Raw genomic sequence first — 26,051 nt, 5'->3', positions numbered from 1 at the left:
TATTTGTGTGAGAACTCTGCAAAATCCACTAAAAATTGTAACATTATATGATTATTATCACATTTCCAGGTCTAATGCACCTTTTGCTAATCTAAAGAAAAAGCGTCTGATGGCATGACCACTGATTTGAAAGTGTCTGATAGCTTGACTCCAGTAAGGCGTACCCCACAGGTTAAGAACCCTGGGCATAATGGCATAGGTTTGTTTTAGGGTTGTTGTCCAAGGAGATAGGGGTCAGGGCTTCGCCATGATCTTTTAGGTGCCTTACCTATTCATATATTTACATACTAGACATTTACATGCAGAATAACATTTTCTATATTTCCTTTATAAATGCAAAACAAGTGTTGTGGTTTGTAGTAATACCTTAAACCCTCTATTAAATAGAAATACAATATATATATATATATTATGACAACACTCATCCTCTGAGACCACCAATTCTGCTGACAGGAAGCACATCTGACCATGTCTATGCATTTAAAGCGCATATACTTGGTGTTTAACCCCTTCTGCCTTTCATGTCATGCTGTGATAAAAATAGTGGGTTTTTAATTACGTAGGTATGGTATGTGGAAAAAAGATGTTAAAAAAACTAAATTTGCTGAAAAACTGACGGTTCCTGATGCAGGGGACTGCCTTAAGTCTGGAGCACTCTGTGGGAATCTACTTTAAGGCACCCAGCACAAATACCTCACATAAATGCAAGATGTCTTGTAAGTATGGGAACCGTGCATCTACAATAAACACGAACCTCTGATGATAGTACAAAGAATGCTGCTGATCAGTCACCCCCTTCAAAATAAATAAAAAATGATAGTAATAACTACAAACATATAATATATATACATATTAGCCAGTTATGCATTTAACCCTATCCTGTGTTTGCTTATTCTGCCATATGTTGTGTACTGTCACCTAAATAGACGCCATGTGCAACATGGATGTATGTACAATTACTCCTGTATGTACATTTACTAACGGGTATTCAGTGGCAGACTGTTGACATAAGTGGGCCAATGACTGGATATGCCAGGCCACATGTTAAGTTACTATGCTCACTAAGTGCATGGCTGGGCATTTGTCCAGTGTGGGCCTGGTTTTCATTGTATCATGTGAGGTTCACTAAAAATGAAAAAAGGGACAGCAATTTTGGGAGGCGGGACTTGGATACTCTATTGGAATGGTGCTGATGGGATTACATTTGGAAGTTTTCCTGGGAGTCAGGCTGGTCTGATTGATACAAGTAACAGTATGTTCATATCTTCAGCCACTAGATGGTGTCCTGGTGTCAGCGGCTTCAGGTCTAGGCGTAGCTTCTGGACTTTATTTTCAAAAATGCTTCTGTGCAATTTTATGTGAAATATCTTTTGTATAAAGTGTGTCGTGCTTGAAATTTCTAGTAATTTTTCGTGTTTTGCTGCCACATTTTCACAATTTTTATCATAACTTAAATTCATATAGGAAAACTACCTATATCTTTTACTTGGCTTCACTGTTATCTGGCAAAAATTGACAGTGATATAAAAACACAGAGACTGGGTTTGGATTTAAAAGGCCGCATGGTTTTGTTAAACAGGCAGGTAAACTTGTCCCTCCAAACTCTATCTTCCAAAAGCAGCAGCCTGCTCTTGACCTCCAGGGAGCAGATCCAACAGCTGGAGCTTGTCTCATTTTAAGTCCTTCATCAACTTAAGGGCAGGTATTGTGTATGAATTGTCTGTTCTCCTTCTTGTACAACACCAAAACATTAAGGGATATTTCTATGAAGGAACAGCAAGCGGCCTCCCGGAGCACCTCGCTATCGCTGCTATCCGAGCCACCCAATAAACATAGGAATACCCAAGTAAAACAATAGAAAAAAAGGAGTACATCCCAAAACCATATAAGCTGCCCAGCCAACTGAGGGAAGACACAGAATACATCAACCAACCTTTTTTTTTTGAGGGGGGGGTTATGTCAATCTAATTTCCAACCCTAATCTCACCAAACCACGTTTCAACAGTGAAGTAAATTGAAATCTGGAAAACGAACAGTCCATCCCTGTGATAACTCCCGTGTTACATTAGCAGTTTTTGAAACTTTAGATTTTTTTTTGACCCTGGGTGACTGCCTCTGCAGTGATAACACTGAAGAGGGCCTGAGGAAGACCTGGAGCCAGCAGACATCCTGCACACCAGAACTGCATCCAGAAAGGAGCCCCATGCTGGGGGTATCCAGGCTAGGCCACCAGCTTCTTTCACGTTGAAGGCCTGAAACCCATGCACATAGGCCAAATGGTACTTCTGGAAGACTGCAATTGGTGGTCTGTGGGTGGTCTTCCTGGTCAACTGGGGCTCTTGAGGGGGGAGAAGCAGCCTGTAATCTCTGGACCCTATGGCCCCACCTTTGACCGGATACGTTGCTGGGAAGAAAGCCTGGGAAGAGGGCCTGAACCTTGAGGCCCTGGTGGGTACATAAGAAGTCTCATAGCCTGAAAGGTAGTCCAAGAAGCTCCTCAGATGCTCTTGAAGCCAGAAACAAATTACTGGAGAAGAAAGAAAAAAGAAAAAGTGGGGGAATGTAGGGAGACATTGAGAGCGTTAGAGAATGAATGAAGGTGAGTGACGGCAAATTTTGTTCACAAATAAAAAAAAAAAACCTACAGATTTTGTCCGAACTGAAAGGACAGGAAACAAAATATGTTCTCCGAAAGCGAATGGACCAAAAACAAAACAAAAAAATTATCCATGTGCACAAGTCTAGTGACTATTTAAAAAAAAATAAAATAAATGGGTACATAAAATCAGAAAGCAACATAATTATACCATACTTTTAATTGTTGCTTTTAAGATAATTATGCTTTTTTCTGTTTAAGAAAAGGATCAGGATGATTGAAATATATTATACTTTGGTGCACATAATTATGATGTCCTTCTTGAAAGATTGCATATTAAATCACTCATAAAGTACTTTAATATGCATTATTTTTGGGGAGGCTGTCTGGGAAATAATACTGTCCCTTTAATTCAAAGTTATGCTAACCTTTCTTACTCTTTTTCTGTGCATAAGGGGGCAGCCATAAGGGGCAGCCATGCGAGGCCATCTGTCCGACAGCTAAAGCTTGGCTGAAATTGGGTCATGCAACAGGACTATGATCCTAAGCACACCAGCAAATCTACAACAGAATGGCTCTTGCAATGGCCCAGTCAAAGTCCAGACCTTAAACCAATTGAAATGCTGTGGTGAGGCCTTAAGAGAGCTGTACATAAACAACTGCCAGCAAACCTCAATGAACTGAAGCACCGTTGTAAAGAAGAATGGACCAAAATGTATCCACAACGATGTGTTACTTTTGTTGCTGCTAAAGGTGGTTCTACAAGCTATTGAAGGCGTGCTTTTCACACATGGCTTCTCCATTTTGGCTTTATTTTTGTTGAATAAATCATGACACAGTATAATATGTCATGTGTTGTTTATCTGAGGTTTATTTCTGAGGTTCACATGATCTAAGTGACTTTGTTTTGGAACATGTTATTGAACATGTAGAATTAGTGATCTCTTATGTGCACTTTTTATGGTTTTTATGGTGCAAATAAATTAAATCTTGCTAAAAATATGAGCCTATGATATGTTTAGATACAATTTAGTTTAGTTTAATTAAATAGTAATTTATTTGATTAAATATTTAATTAAATTTAATTAATAGCATTAAAAGGACCCACTTCCTATGATTTGGGCTCCCTATGCACCATGGGGGCCTGTGTTTAACTTTTACCATAAACAGTGGCTTAGGCCCAAATCATCTTCTGAATCCCACAGTTACTTTTTTCTCCAATGACTGAGATAGAGAGGGACAGAATCTAGAAGCAACAAGTAACTTTCTTTTATTATTGTATGTATGGCAAACATATTTTTATGTAGGTACTTATTTTTTGATTAGTGATTAATCTTTTTTCTTTCAGGCTCTTGAAGTTCATTAGTGTGCTTGAACAGAAAAACAAGTGTCCCATATTATTTTTAATTTGCAATTTTAAGAATTGATGGAGCCGTACACAAGAAATTTTAATTCCCAAATAAAGAACTTAAGAAGAAATCGTCTAATGTATTCTGAAAAACATAAGACAGGTAACACTTAGAGTTCTCATTAATCATGCAAATCCTGTTATTGTTATTTTTGTAAGTAAACAGTTTAGTCTGGCATTTACCTTCATAGTTGATCCTGGGCAACCTTCCAACTCCATACCCCTTTCTCAGACGGTTAAACTAAAATCATGCCACTCATTACACCACATGTATGTCTGACAGTGATATGTTGCTAACCAAAATCCCTGAAATGGATCTTCCATTTTACAATTCTGTATACTAGAGAAACCTTCATTTACACAATAACCCCTTAAGGAACAGGCTATTATTTTTTTTTTTGTACCTTTCGTGACTGAGGCTGTTTTAACACTTGTGCGGTGCTCGTGTTTAGCTGTAATTTGCTTCTCTCTTATTTAGTGTACTCACACATGTTATAAATTGCTTTTTCAAAACAAGAAGGACTTTCTTCAGATACAATTTGTTTGATCATATTGGTGAAAAATTTTAAAAAAAGCACATTTTCCCATTTTCATTTGAAAAATGTTTCATCTACAAAAGCTAATGAAAAACCTTACTGAATAGATTCTACTATTTGTCCTGAGTTTAGAAATACCTTTTTTTATGTTTTGTCTTTTAAAAATTTTTTTTGCAAATTATAGGGCAATAAGTACTACATTGTAAGTTCATTTGAGCAGGGCCCTCCTCACCTTTTTTCTCTGTAAGTCAAACTGTTATGTTACCTACTACTTGTTACGTCCTGTCTACCCATTGTACAGCGCTACGGAATTTGATGGTGCTATATAAACAATAAATAATAATAAGTACAAGTAGTGTTTTGCTATTTCAAAACCATTTTTTCAAATCTGGTCATTCTGCCCCATATACTATTTGGGACAAGTTTGAAGCCGGCCAATACAATTTATCCCAATAAACCATATATTTTTGAAAACTACACACCCTGAGGTATTTCAACCCTTTCAATGCACTAATTCTGCTACCAGCCTTTGTCAAACTTTTTTGTAGTAATTTATTTTGTGTTTAGTTTTCACACAAATTGTAATTCAGATATAAATTTACAGCTCATGGTATATGTCACTTCAAAACAACACTGTAATATGTGTTCAGCAACATCACCTCAGTACAGTGATACCATCCATGCATGAATTTGTCTGGTTATTTAGGGGCTACAAAAACACATTTGAGACATGCTCAATTTAACTGAGAATTTTGACATCTGGTCCTTCTGCCCCTATGTCCTAATTGGGCCCATTTGAAGCCAGCCAATTTGATTTAACATCATCAAACCATATCTTTTTGAAAACTATACACCTCAAGATATTTCACATGCTGGTATTTTAACTCTTTACGTGCACTAATTCTTCCACTAGGCTTTGTCAAAGTTTGAGGTAATTTTTGGTGTGTTTTTTAACACGCATTGTACTTCAGGTATGAATTTATAGCTCCTGGTATATATCACTGTCAAACAACACCCCAATATGTGTTCAGCAACATCCCTTGAGTATAGTGATACCACCCGTGCAAAGGTTTGTCAGGTTGCTTGGGCTAGGAGCAGTGGATTTTTCAATTTAGAATTTTACCATCTGGTGATTCTGCCCCCCAAGTCCTACTAGGGAGATCTTTGAACCAAGCCAATTCAAACAAAACACTCCAGGGTGTTTCAAATGGTGGTATTTTAACTCTTTCCATGTGCCTATGCCCTATTTGAGAAAACTTTGAACATGACCAATTCAATTTGTCCATTCAAACCATTGACATACATGGGAATTTGCTGGGTTTCAGGTGGGAGCTTTATTTATTAATTTTACTTTGTGTATATTTAAGCTTGAATGCTTTACACCAGAGTCTCTCCTTTTTCTATTTTTCTTGTATATGTGACATGGTTTTTAACAGATTTCCTTTCCTGGGATGTGGGCAATTTTTAGCAACATTCTTGCTACCTCTCCTTCCCTGGGTTTGTGGTCTGAAAACCAGCTTGCACACAAATAATTAACAAAAAGGTATTAGATTAAAAATAAAATATTATTGTGGTCACACTTGGTCACTAGAAATTCTTTGTTTCAACTGCATCAGTTGAATCCCAGGACCGATGCTTTCCTAGATTAGTGGCTAGGAACTGTGCATCGTACAAACTATTTAGTTTATTCAGCTGCATTTTCCTGATTCCTGGGCAGAAAACTGGGTGATTTCAGGGATATACACAGAAGGGTCCACACATTCCTTGCTATTGCCCATGCCCAGGATCACAGCCTGGGACTCAGATTGTTCACAAAGAACACCCTTTTTCATCTGATATAGTGTCTATGGCTTCTGAACCAGATGAAGAGAACGTCCTAGCCATTAACAGAAATTACCCTTTAACCTGCCCACACACACCACTGTATAATAGATTAATAATTAATAATAGCTTTACTTTTTTTTTTTTTAAGTTTAACATGTGGTCGTCATGTGCCCATATCCTATTTGGGACATGTTTAAAGCTGGCTTATTTAGCTCCTGGTATATGCCAAACAACACTCCATTATTTGTTTAGCAACATCTCCTGAGTACAGTGATGCCCCCATGCATATGTTTGCTGGATTTCATGAGGGATAAAAGGCCACATTTGGAACATGCACATTTTAAAATGTTAATATCTGGTCATCTTGCCCCCATGTGTTATTTGGGACATCTTTGAAGCTGGTCAATTCAGTGTACTCCATCAAACTATATAGTTTTAACACTTTCTGTACCAGGATTTTTGTGAAGCTACAGCAACAATTCTAGGACATGTTTTTAAAATTAAACTTTTTCGGACTTCTTTTACATTTTTTCAGAACTGAATGCTTTCCCATATGTTGTAATGGTGATATCACTGGGACAGTATTTTTTAAATGTTACTACATTTTTATTTATTAACTATTTTAAATTTTTTTTTTTTTTTAAGATTTTGACCTACACGGTGGAGTGCAGTACCTATAATCAACCTGCAGGGAACTCTTACTTTTTCCTGGCACCGTCATCTTGTGAGAGGCAGCATGCCCCACACTAAGGCGCTTGTGATTGCTCTCATGAGCCATCATGCGGGGCCCCTGATTGTTTTTTTTTATTATGTTGCTGAATATATAGTTATCAAGGCATGTGAGCAACATCGGCTGAGCATAGGAGGCGATTGTTGATCACTTCCTAAACTCGTTTCTGCTGCTAACATTTTTTTGGGTGTTGCTGAATACCTTGATATCGAGGCAATGCAGAAACTGCGCCTGAGTAAAGAAAGCAATTGTTTGCTTTCTAAGCAAGTTTAAACCTATGCAATTGCCACAAACTGTGATGCGTTTCCGTGACACATCAATTGTCGTCAAGAGGTGAAACAGTTCTAGTTTTTGCATAAAATGTTTTCAGGCAGCACCATATTAGTCATTTGTATGTGTTCTAGCTTTGTGGCCATAGCCCAATCTACTTGACAAACACCCTCACTCCTTTTCTTGCAATGTATGGCAAGAAATAGAATGACTCATTTTTAATCACCCAGCTGGACACTCTGACTAATGGAGGTCTCTGTAGGAATAGCCATAAAGAATCAGCTCAGTGTTGTAACTGTGAAGGGAAAGTCAGTGAATTAATGAAATGTTTTTTTGGAACAAAAGGAGATTAAACCGTGTTTAAGTCAGTGCTAACCTGCATTCTTAGCATCCACCATGTTCCTACAAACCGGAGCAGTAAGAGAGGAACTTCTTCTCAACAGAGTCTTTGTAGTCTATTCGTGAAAGTCACTGTTGATAGGAGAGTTGTGGTTTCAACTCATTGATGTCCATATACACTATGAGGGCTGACCTCATGGCTGAGTCTCCTCTGCCATAATGCAAATGTCCTTAGGACTTGGGTTCTGTGAATGGCCATCCATGCCCTAGAATCTGCTTCATAATCCCTTGGACTCTGATAAATTTATGTAAGACCCCTGGGGGGATTCAGTTTCACCCCTTCAAGTTATTGTTTCCCTGCACACTGGATATTATCCAGGATATATTCCAGCTGTAAAGTATGGCGTTGCCCCACTTGTCCCATTCCAGGGTTCTCTAGAGAAAATCATTAAAAACTAGGACGTGGAGTTGCTGGCTGTTTAGCTCGCTTTGATATGAACTGAAACTTAAATATAAACTTTACATGTATATATTTAAACTATAAACATTATCATATTGACATCATACATCAGTGATTAGTAATTTTTATATGTACGTATATATAATTTATATATATTTTAAAGAAAACGGATTTCTGTATCAGCAAAAAAAGGGGATTTAGGCATAAATATTAGATTATGTGGGGCAATTATTGCAATAACTGCTAAAGATCCACAGCACAATCTGGGTGATCCACCTTGGGATCAATATGACACATCCTATCAAGTACTTGTTACAGGTTGCATGTGAAAATATATCGCATAGCTTTCATCTGTAGCCAGGTTAACCATTGTAGGGACATTTCCCCATCACTTTAATGCATATGATAGCTGAGAGGTGCCTTTAACTTTTCATGTAGTTGTCCTTGCAAATTCCCCCATTATCCTCCGAGCAGAAGATGTGTTCGGTCAAACACAGATCCTGCCATATGATATACTTATTGCCAGTCCGATCCAGTGCTTTTTAAATACTTTTTATTAGTCCGGTCCACTACCGGCTTGGTGAAAGTCACGTGAGGAGGGGGGTCATGCCGTTGCATGAAAAGCATGCCCATTGATTTGAATTAAGCATTTTCCTGTCACTGATTGGCTGCTTCAAGCCAGTGAAGGACCATGGGGGGGAGGGAAGCTGCAGGTCTGTAGCTAAAGTTGCTTCCCAAGGTTAGTGCTTTTTTAATGTTTAAATGGTACATATTACTTTAATATGCATGAAGCACTTTAATATGCATCTTTTTTTTTGTTAAGATACATTTTATTTTTAAAATAATAGCAGTCTGATTGAAAAGTGTTAAGGTTATTGTACCAACTCTAAATTATTAATTGACAATCCAACAATGCAAAAAAAAAGGTCATTTAATTTTCAGATTTACCCACCGTTAGCAAAACCAGCTCTCCTTTGTAATTTGCTAATTGTATTTTTTTCACACATCACAAAAGCTCCTACAAGACAGAACATGCTAAGAGAAAAAAGTTAAACAGATCTGGCATTTATTATTGTTTATTTCTTTTTTATTTTAAAGGATTCAGGACACCCGCCAGCCCTGCCTCAATACCTACAAAATACCAGACTATTTTTGTTCCAGAAGTTGAAAAAAGAGGTTTCAACTCGAAGGCCTTGAGATTTGCCTACAGTCTCAATCAGGTAATTACAGCATACCACTTTGCTGCTAGCAGAGTTGTTAGTACAGAAACAGTCTTCTTCTAGCAGACCTAGCATTATATTAATTACATTCATTTATATAGCGCTAGCAGATTCTGTAACGCTTTATTTGTCGGTAGGACAAATCAAAAAACATTAACAAACTAGTACAAAAGAAGAAGAGGGCCATGCTCTTGTGATGAGCTGCCGAGGTTGTTGGTTGCTCGGATGACTTAGACATGAGGCTAGCTGAGAGTGTTATGAGGAAAGGTTGTATGCTTCTTGGAAGAGGTGGGTTTTCAGAGAGCTTTTGAAATTTTCATACGAGGGAGTAAAACTGACAGAACGGGGAAAGGAATTCCAGAGGCAATAAGATTGGTAAAAGAGAGAAGACGGTCATGAGAGGAACGAAGATTGCGGTAAGGAGTATATTTGGATAGGAGGGTAGAGCTATATGGGGGTGCAAAGTTGTTAAGGGTTCTGTAGGTCAGGAGTTTTAATTTGAGTCTGAAAGGTATGAGGGGCACAGAGGAGTGGCAGATCAGTGACAAAGAAAGACCAATCTAGCTGAAGTTTTGAGGAGGAATTGGAGATGTGAAAGGTGTGAGAGGGGGAAACCAGTTAGTAGGGAGTTGCAGTAACCCAGGTGGGATATCACAAGGGTGTGGATTAGTATTTTGGTTGTTTCTTGTGTGAGGAATGAACGAGTTTGGAAGATGATTTTTAGATGAAGGTGGCAGGATTTTGTGGGGGACTGGATGTAGCAGAGGCAAGTGTGACACCAAGGCATATCACAAACTTTGAACTTTGTCTGTCGGTTGGATAGTGGAGTTGTCAACAGTGATACAGATGTCAGGAATTGTGCACAGAGGGGATGGAGAGATTACCATAAACTCAGCCTAAGAGATGCTGAACTTCAGGTAATGCAACGCCATCCATGATAAAATTCCAGAAAGACAGTCAGCGAGGGGAGTTAGAAGAGAGGGTGAAAGGTTGGGAGAGGAGATAGGGTGTCATCTGCGTATAGGTGGTATTGGAAATCAAAGGAAGATATGAGTTGTCTAACTGAAGAGGTTTAGATGGAGAAGAGTATAGGGTGTCAAAGGCTACAGAGAGGTAGTGAGTGCGGTCTTGGTGGAATGCTGTGAAATAATGCTGAGTTTGTGGAGAGAAATTTTGTTAATCGTTCCATCAGTTTGGAAGGCAGTGGAGGCTCCTCCATAGGAGCACATGCGCACATGAACCCCCAAGCGCAAAAGGAAAAAAAAAATGCAAAATTTATCAAAAATTCATCTAAATTAAAATGGATCTAAATTCATCTAAATTAGATTCAAATTTGATGGATTGTGCAATTTTTCCCCCTTTGCGCTTTGGGGTTCACGTGCCATGAAGCCTCCTGTTCCTTGATGTAGCCTGCCAATGCCTATCCATAGGAAGAAACCCTATTTGGCTCATTTGCTGCCACGCTCGCTAAAGTGCCTGCTGAGCTGCCCATTTGATCTCTGTTCGCACAGTAAAACTTTTACTGTGCGAACAGGAGGAGGAGCTCCCAGCTGTCTGCTCCCAGCCAACACACTTCCTGCCCAGCCCGGAGTCTCCCCGCCCCCCCCGTGTCTGACTGCAATCCCTGCAGTCACTCTAACGATTGGCCCCGCCAATGATGGGGTCTTTGGGGTTAATTTAGGGGCAGTTATGGTTGATGGGGTGTTTATGGTTAATTTAGGGGCCGTTATGGTTGATGGGGTGTTTAGGGTTAATTTAGGGCAGTTATGGTTAATGGGGTCTTTAGGGTTAATTTAGAGGCAGTTATGGTTAATGGGGTATTTAGGGTTTATTTAGGGGCAGTAATGGTTGATGGGATGTTTAGGGTTAATTTAGGGGCAGTTATGGTTGATGGGGTGTTTAGGGTTAATTTAGGGGCAGTTATGGTTGATGGGGTGTTTAGGGTTAATTTAGGGGCAGTTACGGTTGATGGGGTCTTTAGGGTTAATTTAGGGAAATGTATTTTAACCTGTACATTAAGTAGTAAATTTACATTTCATTTTCAAAATGTTTATATTGTGAACCCCCATTGGAATTACCCACCAGCCGCCACTGGTAGAAGGGAAACCGGATGGTAATTTGATGGGGATGTTGGATCAAGCAAGGGTTTCTTTAGGATCAATGAGATGATAGCAGCCTGGAACCATTAGTATATATATATATATATATATATATATATATATATATATATACATACACTAATGGATATATATCCTCCACTTCCTCTTGTATATTCCTTGTGGCCTATACCTCCCTCACTGAGTGGTGATCTAATCAGGTCCGCTAAGTGTAGCAATCATCCTGACATTGCCCAAGGAGAAGTGATGTACTTTCCCGATGTGCAGTGTCAGAGAGGGAGAATGATCGCCACGTGTCGCAGGACAGGTGAAAGGTATGGACCAGTAAGAACGCTAGGGCTGTGGAGCATTTGCTGCAGTGCCCCTCAGACAGCTTACTTTTGAGCAAGACATAAGTATAAAAATATACAGTATATGATGGAAACATGTAGGCATAATGCACATACATTCACACATGCACAGGCAAACACATAATGCTATTCACTAAAGGAAGAGTTGGCAAGAGAGTTTGGTTCTAACTCCCCACTGTATTATTAATTATGAAAGCCCACAACATGTGCAGGTTTCTCCAGTAAGAAGGGCAGAGCTGGTCCTGTATAATGTATAACTTGGGTGAGGAGACTTGGAAGAAATTGCATTGATTCAAATATACAGTATACAGGACCAAGATCTTCTTGTAGAAGAAGCTCACTAAGGTTGGACCTTTATAATGCAGATTAAAGTGCACTGCCAACTCTTCTTTTAGTGAATAAACCTCTCTTACATCAAAAACAAACCCCCCAGCTTCTACCTGCAGAGTCTCTTTTCCTGTACCTGCATCTTCCAGGCTGGGGTCCTGATGTTGTAATTTTCACCATTGGATTAACCCTAGCAGCAGGCAGCCATGCAGCTTCCACTCTTACTGACTACAATATGTGACTACACCAAGAGCTTCTTATTCTTTAAAGTAGGAGGAACTCTTTGATCACTGATCATACTCGATAAAGAGATTCTGTGTGTCTCTCTGCAAATAACCCTGCTGCAGGAGAGGGACCCCATGCACCAAGTGGGCCTCCTTCTGGGCCTTCCCATCACCCAGCACAAAAGCAGATATGTCCTTTAACAATGGGATCATACTACTCCGACATTCTTATTATGTTGACCTGCTATGTAGCTTTCAGTGTGACACATTGCACACACCCTAACATTTCAGATATCCAGATCAGGACACCTGTTTGGGGGGGGGGGTGACTAGAGTTGATGAGATGGGGGACCTCCATTGATGTTACATCTCCCGAGGCCAGTCAGGACACATCCGAGGTTCTCACCAACTGTCCCATGATCCCCACTTCCCACAAATGCATTGGTCGGTATTGCTGGTTGAAGCATAGTTGGAAGATTTGATTGGTATAAGTTACATCTGGCTTGACTCGTACCCTTTCTGTCATTCAGAAGTTTGCGGGTAAGTCATGGCTCACAACAGCTGTTCCAATTTTTTTTTTTTTTGCAAAACCTTCTACTGAAAGACCAGTGTCAAGTGGAGGTAATTAAACAAAATGTGTATATAAACTAAAGTAGTGGATATTCATATATACATATTAAATAATATAGATGCTAATCGTAGGATCAGGTACTTTAAAAGTTTGCAGTGTAACCTTTGTCAACCCTTTCCGCATCATGAATGAACTGGCCTTTTAGTTCCTAAAAATAAATTTTACACTATCAAAATACAATCGGTAAGCCATTTGCTCTTTTCAAAGTTGCAAAACACTTGTTCATCAATCTTTCATTTCAAGCCATTGAAATTTTACTGGAGAGTCAACACCTCATGACTATATCTGACGTTGCCTTTCTTAGTATTTATTTGGTCTTATGAAATGGTTTTGAGCCCTGAGGGGTTGCTGCTATGTTATCAACACACGGCAAAGGTACAATATGTATGCTTTATGTAATTATATACCATTTACCTACTCAGCTTTTAATAGAACTGATTTTGAGTAGGTGGTGGTTTTATTTCTTGGGTGGTACCTGTGTCTTTTTGATTATTTTTAACCTCTTAATCCTAACACAAAGCGTTAAGATATAATTAAAATGAGTGAAAAAACCCTTTTCGTTGGGATACTGAAACTTGCTAAAGTTTAGCTCCCTCCCATTTTCCTGCTTGTGATAAAAGAGTCGAATCACATTTTTTAACATTATTATAGAAATACCTTGTGATTTAGAAAGTCCATGATCTTGATTTATGTGTTCTAAAGAAAAAATATAAAATACCCTTAATTATCCATATATCCCCATATTTAAACCAACGTACTTCTGTCCACCTTAATACACTTATTTTGTAGCATGTTAGAAAGTTTATTGTAAATTAGAATGTTTTATTTCATACTTCAATTTAATACATATAAAAACATACACTATATGGACAAAAGTATTGGGACGCCTTTTATGATACTGCATTCCAAACACACAGGCATTACTATGTAGTTCATCCCCCTTTGCAGCTATAACAGCTTCCACTCTTCTGGGATGGCTTTCCACAAGATCTTGATGTATTTATGTGGGAATTTTTGCCCATTCATCCAGTAGAGCATTTGTGAGATCAGGCACTGATATTGGATGAGAAGGCCTAGCTCGAGTTATCCGTTGCAGTTTATCCCAAAGGTTTGATGAGGTTGAGGTTGAGGTCAGGCCTCTGTGTGGACCAGTCAAGTTCTTTCACACCAAACTCATCCAACCACCATGTCTTTATGGAGGTTGCTTTGTGCACCACTATATGGAGAAAAATAATGTGGACACACTTCTTAATTATTAAAAAAACAGGGGTTGGGGTAGGCTCAGTGAAGGAAAAGGCATTTTGGACAATTCTATGCTTCCAGCTTTGTAGAAGGAAGGCCCTTTTCTATCCCAGCACGACTGTTGCAGGGTACAAAACAAGGTCTTTTGTACAAAGCAACTGGGAAAAATTCCTACAGAGACTCTCCAAAATCTTGGAGAAGAGTGGAAGCTGTTATAGCTGCAACGAGGGGACCAACTTCATATTAATGCCTGTGTATTTAGAATGCAATGTCATCAAAGTCCCTGTGTAATGGTCAGGTGTCCCAATTTGTTAGTCCATATGCCTAAAATGCTTATGATAATGCCGTAGGAGCTGCAGTCCTGATTCCATTTATAGGACACCTGCCTACTTTAGACCAACTCTCATGATCTTGCCTGGTAGCTTCATAAACTTGAGGTCCACAAATGCTCTTCATATGGAACGTGAGAGGTAACTCATCTGGAAAGGTATGGGAATAGCCAGCTGCATGGGGATAGTGGCATGCCAGTGCAAGGGTCCTGAATGTAAGAGGTACATCATAGCTTATTTGTACTGGCCAGATTATTGGGCTATCTCAGACCTAGTAAAAATAGTAATACCCATGAGTTTTTGTGGTAGATCAAGTGAATTCCTGAATATTTTTCAAGAATAAAGCACATTAGGCATTTGTACCACCAGCAAACATTTATGCTAATTGTGGTCAAAAGTCATATACAGCATGCTATGACCAATTTATTAAAATGTGAATATAACAGTTCTAAAGGAGAAAAAGGATGAAAATGCAAGGATTTAGTCTACTAAATGTGATGCTTATTTGTAATACCAAGTTATTTGTGAGATGTTTAGTTTAAACATTTGGTCCTGTCCGTAGTAAAAGATACTTTATTTTTTTTCACTATACAAACAGAGATATGTCCTTATGATCATTGCAAACTTTAAGTACTCCCAATGGCTCTTGTTAGATTTATAGTTGTTCTGGGCATTTTGCGTTATTGTTTAAATTTAAGCACTAACACCACAGGTGTTCTCTATCCTTGCTCATACATACCATTGTAGCTTCCTCCTTAATGACGTGAATCCAAGTTTCATTAAAAGCTTAAGCTGTCAGTACGTAGAATCTGAGGCGAGATTGACTTCTGTTTTGTTTCCTATCCCTCCCTGTTTTCTTTGCAGAATTGCCCTGGAGGAAATCTGAGTCAGCTGGGGTGAGGGAAAAAGGGAATCATTAACTCTGCCCACACATAATAATGTTACATTCAGCTGGTTTGTGTAAAAGTAAGGTATTCACGATCTTTTGTGTTTGCTGCCTTCTGACATTTTATTTTTTGAAAAGAAAAAATAATTCACCAGAACTATAGATAGACAAACCAGAGCTGACTTCTCCTTCCATGGAGTATTTTAGTCTTTATTATTGTCCATACAGAAGGTTCCTTGTGTTTCCGGTGAGTCTGTCTTAGCTCATTCAATGCTTGAAGAGGCTAGCTTGCACATCTCTTACCAGAACATATGCGTAAGATAGATGCTGACAGTTTAAAAGGCAAAACTAGAATAAAAGAATACGAAAGAAGAAAACACATTTTTTGGAGTTTTTTCTAAAATGGCCTCCTGGGGGAGACATACGACTATACAAAAAGAAAGATGTTCAAGTAGACACCTGACGAGCAAAATAAGATAGAATATGTATTTTGTTTTCATTACAATGAAAGTATGTTAAAATAAAAAAATAAAAAAAAAGTGATGTTATAAAAGGCATCACGGCAGTTTGCTCAAAACATTTTTTAGCAGCAAAAAAGTTGGAAAGATCGGGAAGAAAGGTCTATACAGTAAAGCACCATCCATCTGGTAGCCAGTTGGTTCCATATGTTTGTGATTTTGGGATGAGATACAACATTCCTCATTAAATAAAAGTCTGGCAAGTGTTGGCAGGTGGGAACAAAGTCAAATATGTATCCTAGCTCTATCAAGAAGTACTTCATTCTTTAGGATTTCCAAATTTCTTTTCTTTGCTACAAATTCACACATTTTTGATTGAAACCAGGGGGCCACATATCTTTAAAAGGCTAAGCTCAGCAGTAAAGATGATCGCAGAGGGGACATCTTGTTGCCATTATGTACCAATCTGTGGCGCTTCAGCACCACAACCTAACACTGATATCTCATAATAAATTTATAGTTGTGCAAACATATTCAATTCTGAGTCTACTCTCCACAAGACAAACAAGATATCCAGGGTACTTGCTGTCTCTCATGAATTTCTTTAATTTACCACATTAGTAGGCAGTGTCATTGAGCTGCATATGAAGGGGTGATCAGTGAAATACAGTAGCCTAATTTTATGGCGCTCGTTGTTATTAAGGTTTTCCTGTGGATACTGGAAAATTAACATTAGTACAATATAACGTCTTACTTGTCAATAATAAATCTGTATGCCAGAGCCAACCATTTATCTCAATGTTAGAATGAAAACCCAGGCCCAGGATCCTACGATATTGGTCAGACAGCATCAGATGTCAACAATGTCTCCTTCTCTAAAAAAGGCACAGGAGGTTTCCCATCCAAGGTAAGAGGAAATAATATGCATTTGTCTTTTCCATAAATGATAAACTGGGCACTAAAACCAGGGATGATTTTCAGCACAGTCCTTTTAGAGACAACTGTTTACAGACAACCTAACATATTTAATATCTTTCTCAACAATCTGTGTAGACATTCAAGTTTGTTTTAGAGTTTACAATGCAGGGCTCATCAATGAACAAGCAGGGATCTTAAAGCAATGCAATACTATATGACCAATTCTTATCTCTTGCAGGCAGCTCGAAGTTGCTTCCTTAAGACTGACCGCACCCCGGCTCCCAATACGTACAACTTACGAGATGATTTGTTTTCCAAAAAAGATTTTAGCAAAAGTAACTCTAGCATGTTCCACCAGCCTATCACCACCCAAGTAGAATACATTAAAAATAAGACTCCTGCCCCAAATCAATATGATGTGAGTGCCTAAACAAATGGGTTTCTTTCTCTTACTGCTTCATATGATAATACCCTTAATTGTATAGTATCTCACAAAAAGACAACGGTATGCTACTATTTTTTTTATTTGTCAGTATACATTTACCTGTGTACTTTTTTTAGGTATCTATAATTTATTCTCACCCTCATAATAAAGTATCAGCACATGCTGCCTTTGTCTCAAAAACGAAAAGAGAACTGATACAGTCAAACCATCTAAAGGGACCTTCTCCATGTAAGTTACATTGCATTCCATCAAAAGTCCCATTGATTCATAAAGTTGCACATTATTCTAACCTACACATGTTTTTAATATTAATGATTTAACAATTATATATAACTTATCATAACTTCTCAATATCAAAACTGCAGGTACTCATCACATGTCATAAATGATACCTTGTATTGCGCAAACTTAGAAAAAGATGTAGCGTTATTCAAGCTTTAGGGATATTGGTGGACTTTTTCCAGATGAAAGCTTATCTGACTCTTTTTATAAGCTGGCCCAATAAATGTTATCACCTACAACCAGAAACACCATATTCTAATGGACCAGTACAGCTATACACATCTCCCTTATACACATAAAGAAGTGAAATATCTGCTTTTTTAAAGCTCCAGTGGTCCCAATGAATGAAAGCAACTGTGCCTGGATGTTGACATTATGAAGATCTATACTGTCTCCAGCTTTAAGAATCAATACTGTGAAACTAGTCTTTATACTATCATAGTTTATATTCAAGAAAACAAGTCAAAGTATTTTATGTCCTCCTATTTACTGTTTCAGTCAACAGTATAGAGCTTTATATCTGCATCAACACACAAAGTGTTTTGAATGTAACCTATATCAATGTAAACTTTGTGTATTTATTCTTTTTTAGGCCATTATACAGTAAATGATTCACTAGTAAAAGAATCTCCTGTGGTCCTTGTTTCAAGCTTTAAGTCTAAGACATCAAGAAATGTTTTAAATGCAACATCAAGCAATCCAGGGCCTGCAAATTATGATCCATTCAAAGTTCCAGAGACACAAAAAAGACAAACTTTCCAGTGAGTCATTACATCCCAGGGCTGTCAACAGTGGTTCCATGTAGTCCAAGTACTCAAACAATCAGTGCTTTGTTATTTTTGTTCTTTTTTCTTATTGTCTTGATATACTTTATCTGTTGGTTATTTTAGATTAACATGCTACAGAACTTTGTGTACTACTTATGGCAAATTTACGCTACTGTGAATACCACCACAAGCTGGGTCAGCCTGTTGTGTCTAGCAAGGGTGTATGTCATGGTTAGGTGTTAATGATGTTTACTCATTAACCCATCCATCTCCCCTGTAGGGCCACCACTCTTCTTTGTCCCTCCCAAGGCCAGCCAACAGCCAGAACAACATAATCTTCCAGTGTTCATTCATCTTCATGAAAGCTAACACCTCTAATCACTAATACACTATAGATGAAGAGACACCTGCTATGGTCACTGTCAGTATAGTCTGCTACACTGAAGACCCTCTCTCCTAAAATATGCTAGCTGGCAGACAACTTAAGATTTCCAAAGTAATATGCATTAGTGCTGTCTATGCACACTGTTGAACCTGTCAGTACTTAAGAGGCTTCTTATTTCTGTTTAGTAAACAGCTGCCCTGCCTATAAACGACTACTATGTTGGCTAAATTTGGACAGTTATTTGCATGGCATGAGAGCATGGCTCACAGATAATTTTTTTGTGAAGACCCTCACCACCAGCAAGCCTCTTTTCTGTAGATCTACTTGACAGTGTCTGCGATGACCTATAATTTTGCTTATTTTCTTTATTGCTTGTATTTGTGTGTGGTGCTATAATTGAAGATGTCTTGGCATGGCTAGCTCTTGCTGAAAGAAAGAAAATATTTTCAATGAATGTTCATTTTTTATTACTTAAAAGCATCTTTATTTCAAGATTTCACCCAGGGAATAAAGTACCACTTCCCACCCCCTTTTTTGGGCAAGCGTTTTGGTGTGGTGTACCTGTTTAGGCAGCCAGTGGCGGAACTACCGGGGTCGCAGGGGTCGCGACTGCGACCGGGCCCCGGCGGCAGGGGGGCCCAAGCCAAGGGGCCGCCCGAAATCTTTTTTCCGTTTTTTTTTTAAATAAGGCAGGGGCGTCCAACATGCGGCCCGCGGGCCAAATGCGGCCCGCGAGACCTCGAGGGGCGGCCCGCGTAAGATCGGCAGCCAGGGCAACCGATCTTACGTGAGCCGCACCTCAAGCCCTGCTACTTACTTGTGGGAGGGTCTTCTGGATTGCACAGAGGAAGCGGAGTTCACGTGACATCCTACTTCCTCTGTGCTTTAGCAGAGAAGGCAGAGGGAGGCCGCGCCCCCTGCTGAAGTCTGTGAGCGGCATCAAGGAGCTGCAGTGCAGGTAAGGGGGTGGGTGGGGAGGGTGTTTGAATGAGTATGCGTGATTGAGGGAATTAATCTGTGAATGAATGAGTATATGAATAAATGAGTGTGAGTGTGTGTGTGTGTGTGTGATAGCATGGATGTGTAAGTGCTGGAACCTAGGCATGATGGGACTGTGATTGCTGTTAGCAATCACACTCCTATCATGCCAAGTCAGCCAGTACATGCTGAAACCTGGCCAGCTGCCCCCCTTGTGTAGTGATGCTGCCAGCAGTATGGGGTCTGCACTTACAGCCACCCTGTACCAGCATGTACTGGCTGACTTGGCATGATAGGAGTGTGATTGCTAACAGCAATCACAGTCCCATAATGCCTAGGTTCCAGCATTTACTGGATGGATGTGTAAGTGCTGGAACCTAGGCATGATGGGACTGTGATTGCTGTTAGAAATCACACTCCTATCATGCCAAGTCAGCCAGTACATGCTGAAACCTGGCTAGCTGCCCCCCTTGTGTATTGATGCTGCCAGCAGTATTGGGTCTGCACATCACTTACAGCCACCCTGTACCAGCGTGTATTGGCTGACTTGGTATGATAGGAGTGTGATTGCTAACAGCACCCGGGCCCTGAGGCGTCTAGTTACGCCCCTGTAGGCAGCCACATAATATGGCTTTAGCTACGCAGGTGGGCACTGAAACATATACCCTTATGGGTGGGCGAGGGGGTTTTTGGCTTCCCTAGAAAAATATCCCCTAAGAAGAAATGTTTTAGGAATTAGATAGAATTAGATTGCCATATGTCAGTTCTATTCTAAAATTTAAATAACGGTTAGGAAACAAAAGAAAATATAAGTTGAGGATTGTCAACAAATTAGGTATACATGGCTAAAATGTCCCTTTTTTAAATATAATTATATGTGTCAGTCAACTAAACTAGGGATTATGGATAATTTATAATAAATTCAAACATTTTTATCTGTAGAAGAGTTAAATAAATCAATAGGCTGAAATTCATTGGGTATTGGTTTCTAATGCTTGCTGTTCTTAGAAAATAAAGGCTAGATTCTGTGTTTATTAGCATTTTTTGGTGTAGTTTCATAAATGGCACTTGTGTGGCAAAACAAATGCTTTTTTGAGTTTCAAATATGTAAACATGCAACAAGATGTCAGTATAAATGTATCCTTCGGTTACCACATCACCCACTTAGCCCTCATGTTTCAGGGCTGTTGCATAAAAGGTGGTATGTTGCTTTCATTTATTATTGAACAGTTTGTTGTTATGTAGTGTGATAATGGTAGCTGACTTTGCTAAAACAATACATCAATGCATATTAGTATTTGACATGTCAATGTGTCAGAACTTATTTTATGACTTAAACTAACATGACTACACTGCATAATCATAAATATTTCTGTTTTATTGTAGGAGGAAACATTATTTATGCTTCTCAGCACCAGCTGTGCCAGTTAGCAAATCCCCTCCTATTCCTGGACCTGGGCAGTATGACATTGTGGACTTCAAAGGACCTCCCAAACATCATATCTCCAGTGCTGTGTTTGTGTCCAACACAAGTCGATGGGCTGGAGATGTGTCAGGAGAGGGTGTTCCTGGTCCAGGTATGTGAATGATCCAACAAGAACATGTATTCTTAAAACCATTAGACAAATAATCACCTTTTCTTTATGAATCAATTTGTTTTAGATAGTTTTACACCATCTACAGGATGCATTACTATATTACATACTTTTGCAGAAATGAACTTGGATGTTGATCTTGTCTTTCAGGGTGCCCTTATTTCATCGCATGGACGCTTAAAAAATTGAGAGTAACTGACGCAGTACCTTATATTCAAATATGTATATTTTGGATTGGATTGATAATTATACTTCCATAAAAAATGTTCAGTACATTTTTTTTAAATATTGGCTCGGATATAGGCCGCACTTTTTCCCCCCACTTTAAGTCTTTAAAGTGGGGGTGCGGCCTATATTCGGGGTCTAGCGCCCGACGCCCGGGACATGCAGTCCCGGGCGCCGGGCAGGCAGCGGGGTTAGGATACAGATCCCCCGCAGCGGTGCAGGGGACCTGCATCCTACTCCCCGATACGCTCAGACAGCCTCCCCTGCCAGCACTTCCCACGGGGGGGGTGCCGGCACGGGAGGTTGTCTAAGCGCATCGTGCGGTTGTCTAACCGCACGATGCGTTTTACCTCCGTTTTTTCCGGCACCGGAAGTTGTATACGCGTATTGCGTAGATGTCCCCCGCCGGCCTCGCGAGACACCCGGGAGTCAGCTCCGGTAAGTCGGGGGGCAGAGGAGGACAGTGGCAGCATATCTCGGGGGGCAGAGGAGGACAGTGGCAGCATATCTCGGGGAGGGGGGGACAGTGGCAGCATATCTCGGGGGGGGGGGACGGACAGTGGTAGCATATCTCGGGGGGGGAGGACAGTGGCAGCATATCTCGGGGGGGGGCAGAGTGGCAGCATGTTTTTTTGGTGCTTTTTTTAAAGAAAAAAACTTTTTCTTTAAAAAAGCACCAAACTTTTAGGGTGCGGCCTATATACGGGGGCGGCCTATATCCGAGCCAATACGGTACATCATCTATCATATATTATTTGCTGTCTGGGGGTAAAATACTAGCACACCATTTTCTGCCAGTTCTTTATTGTAGCGTAGCATGGAAGCCATATAAAACTAATTTCCAAAGTTCACCAATGTGATTAATCACCCAAAGGCCCAGACATATGCCCGCCATACATCTTACTTTCTAGTTCACTGAGCTAGAGCAGAACAAGTTTCAGGCATGCTATTTGACAACCTCGGGTGACTTTTGATAAGATATTTTCTGAGTCAATAAATTGCTAGAATAAGACAATAAGATGTTCTGTATACTTTAAGATTATGGATGACAGTCAATCCCTCCCACTTTATTTTATGAATCCACATAATCTAAATATAACATATAAAAGTATGCCTTCAAAGAGGGAAGTTATTAGAGTGTTACATTCCACAGCTGCATATTTGCAAAAAGTCCTAGGGGCCTTATGGCGTTACGATGATATTTTGTGATAATGCCTTCAAGAAACATTGCTCATCTGTAAAGGAATGCAGTTTAGGCACATAATGTACTCCACCATGCCTTTATCTCTGAGAAGAGATTAACTTCTTCACTACTAAATGCTGGAGAACTGCAATATTATGTGTCCAGGATGTAAACGGTTTGAGAAAAAAGCCTCCTGGCACTTTTTTCAACTAGCCGGCAGGCAGGAATTTAGCGGGACCCACCCTTGATGGACATTATTCCACATCCTTCTGCCAACTGTTTTTTCTATGTGCACCTGGATGTGAGAATAATACATTGTATGTGTAATATGCCATTAAAACACCCCTGGCGGTTGTGAGACTCACTAGAGGGGGAAACAGTATCTACCTCAAAAGAGTCATACAATTTGAAACCAAATTTTTACAGAACGATTAAAATCAATCACTTGTACAACCTACAAGACAACAAACAGTGTTTTGGTGAAATTACCATATGTGCACTTTGATTCCCTATATAGTAATTCTCTATAGTAATATGGCATCACAATAGGCGAGGAAGGCAGGTTTTTGTGTTTGAGTATAATAAGTGTACATGCCCAAGTGGCATAATACTTGATTGACATTGTCGGTATATGAGGTATTCCTGAGTGGAAGTCAATCCATCAGGGCTGTGTTATGTACTCAAATATTATTATTTCTTACTTCATTGTTGAGCCCTTTTTATAAACGTGAGGGCTTTTTTTCTTGAGGTTCCTAGGCACATATCATCTGGATCCAATCAAAAATGTCCAGAAGAGAAATGTTCCTAGTGTTTACCATTTGGATTACAATTTGACTAATATAACTTCATTTTTCCTCTGTAATGGTCCAAAGTGTACACTTTTGGTGAGCATCCCTTAAATATGTGACGTCCACCACTGTTTCACTTTCGTGATTGGCTCCTATTTGTTGGCAAAAAAGTTCTGAACTCCTACCTGGATATACAAGATCTGCCTGGTTTAATAACTAGTTGATTCTGACCATGGAACTTCAAAGAGGAGAGAAATTTATGATAATACAAAACTTTCACATGCAAAATACAAAAAGTAAAATATTTAAGGAAATTAGAGTGGGCTGTGAATATTTCATTTTCGGTGGTAATTTGCCTACAATGTACCCAGATCTTTCCTGATAAAATAGATGATGAGTTTGTGATTGAGAGCTAATAAATACAGTCTGGTAAAGCTTACATCTAGATAAACTACCATACTACTGAACATATAAGGTCATATCCTGACCCAACTCGAAATTTAGTCAGTAGAGGTCCCATAGCCATGTCACATAATGGACTATAGGGCCCCTGCATACAAAATTGAGAAGTATTTGAATAAAGCATTTGAGGTAGTAAACAATGATGTTCTGAATATAAAACAGACATATATCAAACTATTAGTATTTTCTAAGCTGACATGAGACTCAATTTCTATACACTCCTTATATTTGTATTACAATAAATAACATGGACCACAGAATCCAAAATATACATAGGTCGGACTCTGTGACCTATTTTGAAGATGTTATGAGACATTGCAAGTTTTGCATAAATTACTTTAGATACCTTTTAATAAAGTCATTTTGTGGGATGTCAGGCAACTCCTTTGCTGAAATAACAAGCACACCCTGTTCTTATATTAAGTGTCCCAACTTCCTGTTACATCATTTAGTGGAACAAACATTTCACAAACAAATAAATGATTCCTACTACTGCCACATAAAGCACTCCAAACTTCCAGAAATTAATGTTGGAATATATTTTGGGCCTGTTTATTAAGTTAATGTAATAACTATATAGTGTAGGTGCATATGTAGCAATATCTTTGAACCTTCATTTGAGCGACATCCCAATTACTCAAGATCTGAGTCTTCTTTGCTTCTATAACCGTCTATGCATTATTATTATTTTTATAAGTTGTAATCGTTCGGCCTACCAGCAATCCCATACATACTATGGGACCAGCAGAATACAATATAAAGTCACCTATCAACCCTGTGCAGAGCTTTGATTCTTTGACCTATATGTATGAAGCAACGGCACTGTCCAATGTTTTCGCGCCTGTAGAATGTTATACACAATGGGCACTTCAGAACCAAGTTATTTACAAAAATAAATGGCATTCAATAGGGCACCGTTGAAAATGGGGTACTATGGAAACGCTTTAGTGCTTATGACTACATAATAGATAAGATAAACATGGTCAGTTTTATTTCTGTAAGAATTGACTGTCAGCAACCTTAATTAACAATAAACGATTCACATATCTTTTTTTGTAATCTTGTTGCTAAATCTCTTTTGTTATAGGTTCTTATCGTCCAGGGATTCCAGGGAAACAGTCATTTCTCTACAACAGCAACAAGAAATGGATTCCAGTGTAATGACAACATGTGCAGCTAAACCAGCCAAAATTTGGACATTACTGCGGCTGTTGTTTGAAAGCACACAGTGCCTAAAGTTCTGTTATTTTTTGTCAATGGTCACATTTAGAGCCAAGATTGTTTTGTAAAACATTTACTGTAATTTCCTGGCTTTTGCGAATTTCTTGCTACTTAATTGCATTTTTATGTAATTTTGTGTGCTGTAGCTGAGTGGTCTGTGCGTGTTTGAGATGTGTCATGGCTATGCCTTGAATGCATTAATATGTTTGATAATACCCATGCATTATTTTGACCAGTATTTGAAAGAGTGGTATGTTTTTTTCAATGTGCAATGGTGTGACTGCGAGAGCGTGACTGATGGTGTGAAGCCACCTGTAAGAAAAGTGTTAGAGTATAGTATTTGCCTGAATAACTAATTACATCTATGTTCTTTTAAAGGCAGCCAGAAACAGGTCTAACAAGAGGAGAAGGTGCTCCCATTTTTAAATGGAGACACTAAAAGTGTGATCAGAAAGGTACACTGAGAACCAGGAAAGAATAGTGTCACAGAGACCAAGATTGTAAAGGGTTTCAAAGAGAGAAAGGTCAACAGTGTCAAACAAAGCAGAAAGGCCAGCAAAGAGCAATGACTTTTGAATTTAGTTTATTGAGTATATCACTATTCACTGTAGTGAACAGTCTCAGTACAGTGTCTAGACAGAATCCAGAAGGTAGCTGGGTATATACAAGCTTTTCAAGAAGCATGGACGCAAGAGGAAGAAAGCAGATGGGCTCATAGATTGTTAGACTGCTAGAGTCTAGGTAGGGTTTTTTCAAGAAGGAAGTTATGTGAAATCCTTAAGAGGATGGGGAGGATCTATTAGAGATGGAGAGATTGAAGATTTTACTTATGGTTGGAAAAACAGTACATGGGAG

The 26,051-nt window shown here is 39.1% G+C and overlaps 1 protein-coding gene across 1 annotated transcript; it reads left to right on the top strand.

The window, feature by feature from the left end:
- The first annotated feature begins 2,589 nt into the window (after nucleotides 1-2,589).
- Nucleotides 2,590-25,136, top strand: LOC149281400 (O(6)-methylguanine-induced apoptosis 2-like). Its single transcript, XM_089499352.1, has 8 exons — nucleotides 2,590-2,599; nucleotides 9,262-9,383; nucleotides 16,753-16,854; nucleotides 17,104-17,283; nucleotides 17,427-17,538; nucleotides 18,185-18,353; nucleotides 21,109-21,299; nucleotides 25,063-25,136. The coding sequence occupies exons 1-8, from the start codon at nucleotides 2,590-2,592 to the stop codon at nucleotides 25,134-25,136; spliced, it is 960 nt and encodes a 319-aa protein (XP_089355478.1).
- Nucleotides 25,137-26,051: the final 915 nt, after the last annotated feature.

Source organism: Sceloporus occidentalis, unplaced genomic scaffold (assembly GCF_023333645.1).
Source record: "Sceloporus occidentalis isolate IW3139 unplaced genomic scaffold, rSceOcc1.0.p SCAF_133, whole genome shotgun sequence".
Lineage (NCBI taxonomy): Eukaryota > Metazoa > Chordata > Lepidosauria > Squamata > Phrynosomatidae > Sceloporus > Sceloporus occidentalis.
Note: the sequence above shows the minus strand (reverse complement) of the source record. Positions and strands in the feature narration are given on the sequence as shown.

Bases quoted from the DNA above. Each gene is read 5' to 3' on its own strand.
- LOC149281400 (XM_089499352.1), top strand. The intron at 16,855-17,103 runs GTAAGAGGAAAT...TATCTCTTGCAG, and splicing joins CAGGAGGTTTCCCATCCAAG to GCAGCTCGAAGTTGCTTCCT. The intron at 17,539-18,184 runs GTAAGTTACATT...ATTCTTTTTTAG, and splicing joins TCTAAAGGGACCTTCTCCAT to GCCATTATACAGTAAATGAT.